The following is a 13,688-nucleotide window of genomic DNA, read 5'->3' as shown; positions in this document are numbered from 1 at the left end:
TTTCAATTCAACTTAAGTCCAAAGATAATGGTGAAAGATAACATTAAACACTTAAAATTACTCCACAAATAAATTGACCTATGGGTTTCTCAGTCCAGAAAAATGAAAAGTCATCTTCATTTTATCATCAGATCAGTACTGGTCATTCTCCCAGTTAACATCAAACAGGCAGGGTCTTTATGTACAAATAATGGAGGCATAGCAGCCACTAAGACAGAGAAGCAGATGCATGTTAACACAATCATTAGTACAGTGGTGTCTCATGGTCTTCAATGTTTACTGGACTGAAGCCAAATCCCTGCAGCTCAGGAAGATGAGAAGAATCTGTTGTGAACCCTGCAATGGAAGGCACACACATTGGCAGCAGAAAGCATTAGAAAGGGATCACACTTCCAAGAGAAAATCAAGACCAAACAGAGAGAAAAAAATAAAGATTAAATTGTTACTTCACAAAGAAAAATCAAAAGCAGAAATAAAGTTAACATCAAAATCCAAACACTCCTTGGAGGTTTTTACTTTATTTTATTGTTCAATTTTGTTGCTCTGCACAGCTCCAAACCTTCCCCCAATGACATGAGGAAGGGGGCTACAAGGACAAGGCCAACAAGAGTTTTCTTATTTTTAAGTCTAAGGAGGCCAGGTGACAGATGACCATTTTTATTAGAGACTATGTAATTGACTACTGCTTTTTAGGACTATGAGGAAGAAATGTGAAAGCTATAATCTTCTGCCCATACTTCTTGTACTATACTGGCACAACAAAGAAAAACACAATTTTCCCCCTGTGAGTAAATGCTAAAGATTCAGGACAGACTCAGTTGGAAGTAAATGGAGTAGTAATTTGAGTTATTTTTTGTGTGAGGTGTGATTCTGTACAGTACATGTAAAACTCAGCAGAGGTCACAGCCATCATCTACTATGACAAGAAAATATATAGAAACCAGCCCTGGACAGATCACCACACTGGCAATGTATATCTATCAGTATCATTATCAACAGATAAGTATTGCATTTCTATGACCAATTATTGCTTATACCTGACCCAATTCAAGTCTAATTGAAATCTGCATTCTATTCTCTTTTCTGAGGGTTAAGGATTTCCTTCAAGTTTCACAGTCTTAGACCCAGTAGCTATGACTGAACCAGAACACCAGACTACAGCTTGGTCCATGCCATTGCCATGATCCAGGAAACCTAGAAATCCCAGAAGCCAGAAGCCACTGTATGCCTTTATTTGACATTGATGCCAATTAAAGTAGCAAGTAGCAAATTCCTGACCTGAAACTCCTTCCTTGAGCAGCATGGCTTGTTAGCTGATATCTATCTGCTTTGTCAGTTTAGGGCCTTGGTGGGTCAAGATTAACCTCATCCAAATTGGACATCTTTTTACTGTTATCCATAATTCCAGGACTTTGGAAGGTACTCCTGGTGGACCCTTAATGGGTCAAGATGACGCTCAACCTTTCTCCATGGCCAGCAGATAAAACTCCCCAGACAGCACTGAAGAGTCAGAAATGTAAAGCAATTCAACAGAGCTAAGCAAGCTTTGAGGAGCCAAAGTACACTGAATATAGGACAGGGTATGCTGGGTAAAGGCAGGCACAGCTTAGCTGTCAATAACATGAGAGGTTGGCGAGGAAAGATAAGATAGATCTAGCTGGGCAGGGTTGAGGTCACTGGTCTCTAGAGGCTGGTGAATTAAGAAACTGATTTCCAAGGAATCCAAGGAGTCCAGCCTATCAACTGCAACCAGTGTGTGGGGAGCCCCCCCAGCCAATCCTCACTAAGTGACTTGAGATACTTTCTAAGAAGTCCCATACTCTCTATACCCTCATTCTGCATCCAAGGCTCTGGTTTTTAAATCTTTGAGTCCAGGTACACTGAAAAAGCTGCAAAGGGCAAGGCACTTTGGTTCTGGTAAACACCAGATACAGACTACCAGCCTAGAGGCACCATTAGCCTTACAGATTAGTCAGCTAGATATTCTTATAAAAATGCTTCTTAGGAGAAGACAAAGTAACAGGGGTGGGGAGAGGGATAGGGAAAAAGGGGTACATGAAGAGGAAAGAATGCTTTTTAAAAAATTCATGTCATTTGGTTAATTTTCCCCATACATATGTCTACATGGTTTTCCAATTTTCAAAGGCAAATTCTCTGACTTAAAAGGACCAGCTGCAGTGGCCCTTATCTCCCTCTTCTAAGTGGTTTTTTTTACATTTGGTCAAGTTTTTATATAGAACAGCTTCCACTCCTCACTTTCCAGAATGACTGTGATTTAAGAGCATCATAAGGAAACAGAGATGGAGACCTATGTTCCAGCCCCTCATTTGTTAATATCAAAGTCTCAGGAAGTGTTTTAGTTTTTCCTATCCGATGTGCGAATTGTGGATGCACACCAAGTCATTTCAAAATCAATATTAGTCAGTTAAAGCTAGAGATGAGCCAGGAGAAAAATTGCCAGAATACCACTCAATCAGAGAAAACATGGGTCTCAATTGCAAAACTACTAAAATGGGACTATTGCTAGCAAAGCCTGTTGGCCTTCCAGTTGTTTCTCACCCTCCCCTCCTCCCAACCCACTCCCAACAATTAGCAAGTCACTTTCCAAATAGTAAAATAGAAACAAAAACTCTTCTGTCCAATGTTCTCCCTCTACCTATGGCCAATGGGGAAAGTCTTGAGCCAGCTGCCTTGCTCAGCTCTATTGGCCAGAGAAGAAGAGAGCAGTTAGGAAGTTCCTTCATGTAGAACTCCAGAGCAGCCTGGGGCTGCTACCTTACAGTAACAGTCCTGGAAAGATATCAGAGCCAAGCTGTCACAGGGAGACAAAATCCAAAGGACTACCTTATCACCTGGAGTCACCAGGCTCCTGGTAACAGGACAGATGGTACAAATCTCTGATTGTTCCTTGACTGGCAAGAACAGAGGATCCAATGAACAAAGTAAGTGAGAAGCTTGCTGCTGTGGTGGAAAGCTATCAGAGACACACATGCCACTGTTTTTGAAAAAGAAAAGGAGCTGGAAGTATGGGAGAATTCACACTTGCAGGTGACTAGGGACAACCAAAATACACCACCACACTACACTACACCAATGGCGGCCACTGCCAACGCCCTGTCACACAGTATACAATCATAGCAAACCACAGAAAAGGAGGGGCAGACACACAGGAACTCAAAACCACACAGGTGAAGGCAGCCACTTTGAGAGCTCCAGACAGATGATCAGAAAAAAAGCAAAAGTGGTTAGATTAGAGGAGAAAGATGAAAATAGAAAAAGGCACTAGAGAAGAAGGCAGCAAAAGGATGGCAGGAAACCTACTATAAACGTAAAGGGAGGGGAAGAAACAACTTCAACACTAAGCTGGTCTGAGAGTGTGCTTTTGTGGAGTTTTAACTTTGAAACCTCCCCACGTCCCTCATCCCTTGTCCCTCCTCCCTCCTCCCATCCCACATGACAGGAGATTTTAGACATTTCCATAGATTTTTCCCCAGTCCTTTGTTCCTAGAGGAAAGAGACACACAGAGGGGATGAATAGAGGAAAATGGGGGGACGAGTACAAAAGGGGGGAAAGGAAGGGCAAAAAGAAAAAAAAAATTGCCACAAATATTTTAATATGCTACAACTGAAGGGGTTGTGGGTTTGAAAGAACAAAGACAGGGTGGGTGGTCATACTAGGAAGGAGGTGGAAGGGGAGAAGGGTCACTGGGCCACCTCTAAGGACTACAGTGCTACTACTGTAGGGTGCTGGACTCACTCTGAAGGACGCTTATGGTAGCCTGGGCTCGGATCCATGTTAGGGAGGGATTTTGCCTCAAGTCATTCCTCCTTGGGTCGTTGCTGGCCCTGCACTCGTAAGTCCCAGAGTCCTCCAAGGTGAGGCCGGTTATTCTCAGCACACTCACGCCGTTTGACCCGTAGGCGGTGTTTACGGTGACACGGCGCTTCCGAGCACCGTCCCACAGCTGTCTGAAAGACTCTGGCTGGTTGACTTCTGCGTACCACCACTGGATCTCTGGAGTGGGGCTCCCAACCACGTCACAGTACAGCTCAAAGGCGTCCCCCGTGAGTTTAGTTTCTGACATGGGCGACTTGACAAACCCAGCTAGAGGGAGGGGCAGCAGGAATGCAGTGGCAGGCCAGTCAGAAAAAAAAAATCAACAGGAGTTAATAGTAATTTTTTAAAAGAAAATTAAAAAAAAAGCAAATGAGTTGCAAAGAACAGAAAAGGATTTATTTAAAAAATAGAGACAGTAACAGCAATTCATACAAGCTTTTAGAAGAACCATCCTGGCCAACTTAGGAAGCAAAGGCAGGCTGATTAGAAGCTGGGATAGCCCTGGACAACAACCGCCAGGCAGAAGCAAGCCCACTAAGCAGCCTCGGTAGCAATGGGTCCAGTGGGCAGGAATGGGAGAGCCTAAAGGCTGGGAAGCATCCTCACAGCACAAACCATACCTTTCCCAAACTGGGGAGGTGATGAAAGAGCAACTGGAAATCAGCATCAGGGCTAAATGCCAAGCCAGAATCTCTCTTTGGGAGAGCTGATTGCCCTGGGAATGTTGCAGCGCCTTTATGAAAGTGCAGCAGTGCGTGTTAAATGGAAGTCCAGAGACGGTATCTAAGGAAGCCATTGACAAGTGTCAGATGTCCAGCAGACAGTCTGTCCTGACTCAGGTTGGACTCTCTTAGCACAGTGCCTCCAGAGCTTTAGCACAGCACCTAGCACATAGCAGGTGCTTAATAAATGTTTATTTACTCACTGACTGACTTAAAAAAACACCAAGGAAACAAACCCTAGTACTTGAGCAGCTCCAATAAGAACAATTCCCTCAAACAAACTAGAAGCTGTGGGTGAAAGCTAGGGCTCAGCTGTGTTGGCCACCACCGAAGAATGAAGGCCTTCCTCATTCCCCCACCCCCAGCAGCTGGATATTGGTCCTTCTCTTTCTCCCACCAGGGATTTGCTTTGGGCTTCAGATCAAAGTGATACTGGGTTAGGAAGTAGAAATGTCATAGATGAAAAATCAAAGACTTTTTGAAAAGTTTATGGAGGTAGGTCCTTGGAAAGGTAAGACCTGGTTCAGTCTCTCTTACTGACTTACTACACCCACAGACTGTCTTATCTGCTGATTCAAATATCACACAGGAAGATCACAGAGACCACTCAAGACTGGCTGCACATTTTCCCTAGGGACACTGAAGCAGCACCTCTGCACATGAACAGAGATGCGCAAACTAGGCATATTCCAGAGGAGATGTACACATTAAATGGAACATTCCCTCTGTACCACAGAAGCAAAGGGAATGGGGCTAACAACCAGAAAATTTAGGTTACAGGAAGAAATTCTCATACTTCCAGGTGTAACTACTTGCTTTTAGGGAAAAAAACAAAACACGGCCTCGTGTAACATGCCATTAAAGGGGGAGAAAAACCCTCTATGTACCATATAGAAATCGAAGTACTTTTTTTTTTTTTTTTTACAGAATAGTTCAGACCCCAAATCTAAGCTACAAAGTATCCTGGTAGAGTAAAACGAGTGTTGTTCCTGGGAGCTGAGCATCTTTCTAGTACTGCTCTTAATTAGCCATGTGACCTTGGACAAGTACCTCAGCTCTCTGTCTCAGTTTCTTCTGTGAAATGAGGGTGATGGGCTGAATCACTTCTGAAATTCCTTCCAGCTCTGTCATTCTCTAACCTGGAGAATGTTTTAAATATTCTTTGGGGACTGGGGGAACAATGACCTCAAGACTCTTGACCTGCAAAGGCACTGAATGTCAAGTACAAAGAGCACAAAACTCATTTATTGTTCCAAATCACCTCTACTGGTCAGCCCTAGCAGGGTCCTCCCCCTCTGCAGGGACTCTCAGGAGCCACACAGGTATCACTGGAAGATCCAGAAGAAGCTCAGAGTAAGACATTCAACTTGAGACCTTCTCTCAGCTGTCTTGCCAACGGATGACAGTATAGCATCCGGGCACCGGGGTAATTAAGCATCACTATATAAAACACACGCCAGCTAGGAAGCATGACTCTCATGTAAGCCAATACTGTATTCCTTTCCTGGAACAAATTTGTTTTTTCCAAGTATACAAACAACTCTAAAGAAAACTTATTTCCAAGAAAGGTATGGAGGATGATTATTTAACTTGTTGGTTTAAGTAATCACTACTTCTTAGAGAAACGAGAACAGGTCAGGAAAGTTCTTTGAGCTGCCAGATTTTAGTAATTATTAGCAAGATTAACTGGAGACTTGCTCATTTTCCTCTAACAGAATTGTCATTAGCTCCATAGTTCCCTACGACAGCCTGGACAGAATTTGAACCTATGGTATGATAAGCCTTAGACAAAGCAAGAACAAAGAATCCATGCAAAACAGAAAAGCTTGAGAGAGTCCTAAAATAATTTGTAGGAAGGACAATTGGTTAAAAATAAAAAGAACCTTACAATATCTTTGCTGAGCAGACTGGTTCAATATACAAAGTATTCTACTTGCCTCTGATCCTCTGGAGACTGTGATGGTCATTAGATTATAGATTTAGAGCAGGAAAGGACCTTAGGTCATCTAATCAACCTTCTCAGTTTTGCAGATTAAGAAATAGACAGCAATTATCATTTGACCATGATTATATAAACAGTAAACAGCAGAGCTAGGATTTGAAGCCAGGTCATCTGACTCCAAACTGAATGGGGCTTTTTCACTTTACCCCTTTGCCTAGACGAATTGTACATAACAGAAGGGGAGCTAATTTTTCATTCTGATATTCTTGTCAGGGACCATGGTAAAATAAATCTCTGTCACCTATACTAAAGATATGCTTTTTAATAAATGCTTTTGCATACATTTTCACTGATCCTACAACTGCCCTATTAGATAGGTAGGCAAGTAGTATGCCCATTTTACAAATAACAAAACTAAGAACTGGAAGTTAAGGATCCACCACACAGTACAAGCATTGTAAAGGCACACTCTCTCTATAACATCCTAGAGAAGCAATAACTGACCCAAGCTCACCACTTGTATCACAAAGAGTGGTGGCAGAAATAGTGAGGATCTAAGTCTTCCCACTCTCAAGGCCAGATACTTTCCACAATACCACAAAACCTCTCCATCAATCAGGAGATTCCTTGATACTAGAAAACTCATAAAAAATTGTACAACCTAACCTTTTTCTCCTCCTAGCAGCAGGGAGTTAGTAAAATGAACTTTTCTATAAAGTATTCATACAATTAGCATAGAAAATCAAGATTAGCAATAAACTACACCTCATTACCTATCCAAAATTAGCTTCAATTCAGCAGACGAGAAGAATCAGCTCTCAGAAGCAGGAGGTAAACAGCCTAGGGTCTAAATCATCCCTTTTGCTTCCAGACACACCAGCACCTTCAGAATGAAAAGTTACAGCTGAAGGTCAGGTGCCTTATAAAGGCATGTGCTTCCATAAAAGCTGAAGTTTGGGGAGGCAAGGAACCCCAGTCATGGTTTATAAAAGTTCCCCCAAATTCAGAAAAGTTGGTTTTGTTTTGCAAAATAATCTCCACCCCCCCCTTTCAATCCCATGCCACCACTCCTGACATAAATGGCTACAACAAGATGTTGAGTAAGTGTGAGTCCTACAAATTGGCTCTATCATTCCTGCATTTAATAACCAGGAAACTGCAGAATCCCAATTGGTTGTTCAGAGAGGAAGGAAAAAGAAAAAATATGATAAAAGGATGTGACAAAGTTGGGAAAGTAAGAATATTCAATTGTGTGACTGGGAGTGGGAAAAAGAAGACAGCTCAGAATAGTACCTGGAGAAAGGACAAGCTCTCTGGACAGAAAAAGCTAGGAGTCTGGATTGTGAAAGTATTCGAGTCAAGAGGGGCACACAGAGCAAGGTGAATGCCATTCCAAAAGAAGACAGCTTTCACATACATACATAGCTGACTTTTGAAACAGGAATACTAGCACCTCAAATTTCCTGTTTAACTCCAGGGCAGGCCCAGCTAGATTTGCAAAGGTAGACTTCCTCCCCATGACTGTTAACCAAGGCCAGCAAGGCCTTTAAAATAAGCCCCACTCTTGTCTTACACAGCAGCCCTCTTGAAGCCCCAGTCAATTTATAATGCTGCTGGCAGATCTGATTCTTTCAGTCTGTGCTTTCCTGCCTCTCTATTCTAAGAAAGAAAATTAGATTACAATTGACTAAAGGGCACAGGCTCAAATCTCTGAGTCCAAGGTCGAACAAGACAACCTGCTGACATCTAACGTGAGGTTCTAGTCTCAATATTTCACATCTTTCAATTAGCCCCAACCACCCTGGGCAGATACATACTGTATCACCATCACCATCATCACATTTATATAGCCCTTTAAGTTTTTCAAACTGCTTTGTAGGCATTATTTGATCCTTACAACAATCCTGTTATTGTTATTCTCATTTTGCAGAAGAGGAAACTGAGGTTGAAAAAACATTAAGTGACTTATCCAGGATGAGACAGCTAAGCTAAATGTCTAAGGCAGGATTTGAACTCAGGTCTGTCTGGCTCAAAGGCCACTGTGCCATCTAGCACACATGTGTACACATACACCCACACCCACAAACACTTCCTATATAGTCTAACCACATTAACTGTTGGTCGGTCAGTGAACAATTCCACAGAGGCAAGTTGTAGCTCTATGCTGAAATGCTCCATTTGTTGATGTGGAGGCAGAGCCCAAAGGATGGAAAATGAAGTTTAACCACAGAGTAGCTGAAGGGGGATAGAACCCTTGGCATGATGTGTAGCAGTTAGGATTTATTTCTCAAATTTTAAATCCAGTATTTTTTCATGCCTTTCTCTCTGGTTTTTTTTTTTTTATGCCTCCTCATCAGGCACCTCCTTCGGCAGAAACTGAACTTACCTGTTTCTCCTAACTGCCATGTCTTGGTCAAGAAGAGCACTGAGGCTCAGAACCTCACTTGTCTTGGACATAATCCCCCCATATCAAATCAATCAGGCATCAAATTCTCTACCATAAGATCCTACTCTATCTTAGTGACAAAATAAATCTCCTTATTTTGAAGAATTTAGTGTGTATACGTATTATGACTCATGTAAGTGCATCAGTAGGGCACTGGTATTAAAAAGTTGGGTCTTTGTTTTGGGGAACTGTAAATCTTTATAATTTTAGAGTTCTACAGTATGACTAACTGGGAAATACTGATGTAGACTGACTGTACTGTTGTCTGGAAGGCAGAAACAAAAACATCCCTTTGTTCCATAGAAATGGGCCCTGTTCTAATTGACATTTCTGTGACTGAGTCAAATGAAAGCATCAAAAATGTGCTCCTTTCTTCTTTGCAAACATGTCGGACTTTTTTTATATGTTGGTTAGTTTTGAACTGTTTAAGTAAAGTCTACTCGGAAAGGTTTTCTTCAATCACTACAAGCCCTACATTTTCCATACATTAATTAGCATCCTGATCCCAGAGGCTCAGTTAAAAACAGATGCTGACCAATTACAGGGCTTTCACCCAAAAAGGTCATTTCAAAACTGGAGAACAATAAAGACCCCGGCAAATCTTTAGTTTCCAGGACAGCTTTTCATCAGGTCTGGCCAACAGATGATGAAGTCTCTTTTTTTTTAGACACAGCAACACATCAAAAGTATAGTGCATTCAAAAATCTTAAAAAGAATATCCACACTCTTGAAATGACGGCTTCTTGAAAACAAATTTATTCTGGTCAGATGGACATGAAGCAGTTGTACTAGATCATTCAAGCTCCAATTCCTATGATCAATGAATTACAGAATAATAAAACTAGAAATTATTTACTCCAACTCTTCCTCAAGGCCTAGAGAACTGACATGCTTATTCTCAGAACATGCTGCCAGGGGAATGACAGGGTTTGGATGAGAACTCAGGTCTCCTGATGCCTAGTGTGGTCATCTCTCCACACTTGTTTATCAGAGCAAGGTAAGAAAGATGTTGGCCCAACACTGTGTACCTGAATGCAGAGCTGGCTCTAGGAAGAACAGACAGCCATTTGGGCTCTTCAGATGAGGGGTAGGGGGATGGAGAAGAAGGGAGGAGGAAAATGAGAAGCTGTTTGTATTGTTTTTTAATGTCATCAAATTCCAGTGTACATGCACTACTTTGCACAAACTCCATCGTGATTTTGCCTACATGTGTGTATATATATGTGTACACACACACACACACACACATTTTCTAACATCGTAGAACATAACACCTCTTGAGGGCAGAGATGGTTCATTTTTATCTTTATGTGCCCACAGTTTTAGGTAGAAGAGGTAAGCGCTCAGCTTTTATGCCTCATCTAAGATACACCAACGCCTTGTTGAGGTTCTAAATGCAAGAGACCAAAAGAAAAGAAAGGGAAAGGAATAAGCATTTATATAGTACCTACTACGTGCCAGGTACTGTGCCAAGCACTTTTTACAAACAGTATCTCATTTGATCCTCACAATAACCCTGCTAAACAAGTGCTATTCTTATCCACATTTTACAGTTGAGGAAACTGAGGCAAACAAAGGTTAAATGATTTGCCCAGGGTCACACAGGTAAGTGTTTAAGACTGGACTTGAATTAGGATCTTCTTAACTCCAAGAAGGTAGAATATATAGGAATTGGGGATTAAGTGTGACTCTTCTTCATCAGCAAGATGGGCTTTACCACCCAGAGACCTTAATATATTGTCTGGAACAAAATAGGTGCAGCTTTCTGGAGGGCCACAAACTCTCTGTGCTCTATCTACTGTGTCACCAGAACTCACTATTTCTAGTTAAGAAGACTATTCTTCTGAAATTCTGGATAAGTACTTTTTATCTTAAGACGATCTCAGCTCACTGTGCTTCTGAGAAATATCTTTTTCCTTTTACAAATATGCAAAAAGAATAAAGCATTCTGCAAAAAGTTTTTAGTTGCTTTCTTATTCAAGAGTTGTCAAAACAAAGTGATTAAAATAAAGTTTATTTTTAAAAAATAATTTTGTATGCTGTTTAAACAAAAGCTATTATTGCTACAGGTTTATTATATCTTAAGTAATAAATGTCATATTCTATGATCAAAATCATCAAGGATTCTAGAATGAGGATGTAAAGAACTCTCAAAGAAGGTGCTGCAATTCTTTAATGACCACATGGGGTCTCAAGGAAAGGACAGTCAGAGAACCAGCTCTAAGAAGGAAGCTGGAGAGCCCTTCTACTGGTTGTCAAGTGCATGTACTACCAGCTACTAGTCACAGTGGCTATTAGCCAAGGTCCAGAAGAGAAGTGCATCAAGTGTTAAGTTACATTGTGGCACATGACACTAGAATGGGTACATTATTTTTACCTACCAGTAGCCCAGGAATCCCAGTTAACAAATCTGTTTGAAAATAAAAATAGTTTGAAGAAAAAACCATGCTGAAGAACTTTCAAAGCAATATACTTTCCTAGATAGGAAAATCCAAAAGATTACAGAATAAAATTCAGTTTGTTCAAATGGAAGGAGGAATTAGACAGGACTTGAGACAGAAGCTTCTGAACTAATATTAAGGTTCTACCATCACAGGAGGAGAGACCCAGGATTTGCTGCTCAAGCTCATTTTCCTCAGCTCACATAAGATGGGGCAAGTGTTAAGAATAAGTCCTAGTTCTCTCATAGACATACTTTTCTCCTTATTTCTCTATAAAATAGAGACAACATAACTTTCCACATAAAGGCATTTTTCAAAATGATTTACTATGAAAAATCATATATTTTTTTACTAGGCTAATAACCATCCTAACGAGAATTCTCAAACTGTCCTCCTGTCTGGACAGCTCTTTCTGGAATGCCATAAACACTACTCTGCTACCTAGGATATGAGGAATTACAGTAATGGGAATGAAAACATGTTAGTCATCTATTTAAGGTATACAGAATCTGACCCAGAGTTTCCAAACTCTTTCAAAAGATTTGCCCTTTCCTGCATCTCGAAGGACCCAGATCCTCTGACTCCTAGATCAGATGATTTTGAGGGGGAAAAGTAAACTGACCCAGTAAAACTGGTGTCTAAATTTCAGGAAACTTTACTATAAACTGCATGCTTTTCCTTACATCCTACTCCTTCCCCTCCCCTTCTCTAGCTTTTCCTCTTCTCCCGAGAAATACCAATGTGACTGATAACCAATTCTGATGGTATAATTTGCCAGTATGAATTGAAGAATTCTTTACTCATTGGTATGGCACAGAAACTATACGTTTTTCTGAGCTACAATTTAAACATTTAAAAGCTTGTTTTTTATAAGATTAAGACGATTTTGAATACTTTGTTTAACTTAGTCAAAAAGCCCTTAAACTATCAAGAATGTTTTCTAAATAACTGAAAAATAATTTCCATTAATATAAAACTGATTTATGATTACTTAGCTATATTATGATGCCACCACCACCAATTTAACTTGTGAAAACTTTCTCTAAGAAAGCCATTATGATTTCTTTGTGAAGGTAAATTTCAACATATAGAAAATAGGAGCAGCTGCTCTAAACAAGGAATCTTCTTTATCACACTCCACACTGGGGTTTATGTTTACCAAAAAAGTCATCAACAACTTCGATAATTACAGCTCATTTTCTAAAAGCTTATCTGTTTTCTAAAAACAGGTGGGGATGGGTTAAAAGGGAACAAACAGTAATAGCGAGAAAAAAACTTTTGGGGAAAAAGGTAAGGGGAAAATGTCCATGGGATAAAATATATTTTGTCCATTTTTCCTCAATGTATTTACAGTAATAAAGTGTCCCATCTCTTTAGACAAGAATTTGCCATATTGTAAACAATGGGTCAACCAGAATTGGAAGAATTCTTCCAGACACAAGTCTTAAAAAAATAAGGTTAAAAGAAGGTCCAAATACCAAAAAGAACAATTAGAGTGATCTTTACTATAAAAGCAAACCTATACTATGATTTATTTTTGCTTTGGGGGTAGAACCTGTAGGTCTATCTCTAGCATAGACAGTATAAAAAATAAAACCCAAAACTCTCAAAGGAATGCTAACAATTCACTTCAAAGGCACTTGCTTGGCTAATAATGACATTCTAATAAAACTGACAAACAAGTAACCAGTGTCAAGAGTCCACAGTGGCTTTTACTAGAACATATACAATACAAATAGAAAATAAGGAGCATTTTTCTTCCTAATTTATGATGACTCAGCTTTCCACTATGTTATCATATCCCTTACTCTTTCCATTTTAAAAAAAAATTCCTCTCCACCCCCATCCCCTCCACCCCTTTTAGGGTAAGGAATAAGCACTTATTTAGCATCTACTATAGGCCAGGCATTGTACTAAGCACTTTTACAAGTATTACCTCATTTATCCTCACAATTCTGAGAGGCAGATGCTGTTATTGCCTTCATCTTACAACTGAGGAAACTGAAGCAAATAGTTTTGTAGTTTGTCCAAGGTCACACAGCCAAGAGCTGTCTGAAGTCATATTTGAAGTCAGCTCTCCCTAACTCCAGGTCCCACAATCCTGTCTACTGTCCTACTTTGCTATCTTTCTCAAAAAAGCAATACTATCTGATTTAGGAGGAAGTGATATAGGAAGAAAGGAAATGAAGGTTGTTTCATGAAGATTTTGACTTAGGAGTAGGAAAGGTGGTAGAATTTAAGAGTTATCACTGTTTTCTACTTTTCCTGTGTCAGCACAGTCAGTAAAAGTACTATACAT

General features: G+C 40.4%; 1 protein-coding gene across 2 annotated transcripts in view; it reads right to left on the bottom strand.

Moving 5' to 3' along the window:
* NPTN (neuroplastin) overlaps positions 1 to 13,688 on the bottom strand; it is a 78,023-nt gene that overhangs the window by 35,919 nt on the left and 28,416 nt on the right. The window contains exon 1 of one of the 2 annotated variants that reach the window (XM_072628405.1): positions 3,758 to 4,100. The exons of the other annotated variant lie outside the window; for it this stretch is intronic. Coding sequence (XP_072484506.1) covers positions 3,758 to 4,085 — 328 coding nt within the window. The 5' untranslated portion in view covers positions 4,086 to 4,100. Of the gene's footprint in view, positions 1 to 3,757; positions 4,101 to 13,688 lie in introns of those variants that run through there. 2 annotated transcript variants of the gene reach the window in all.

Source organism: Notamacropus eugenii, chromosome 1 (genome assembly GCF_028372415.1).
Source record: "Notamacropus eugenii isolate mMacEug1 chromosome 1, mMacEug1.pri_v2, whole genome shotgun sequence".
NCBI lineage: Eukaryota > Metazoa > Chordata > Mammalia > Diprotodontia > Macropodidae > Notamacropus > Notamacropus eugenii.
This window is presented reverse-complemented; position numbering and strand designations above follow the sequence as displayed.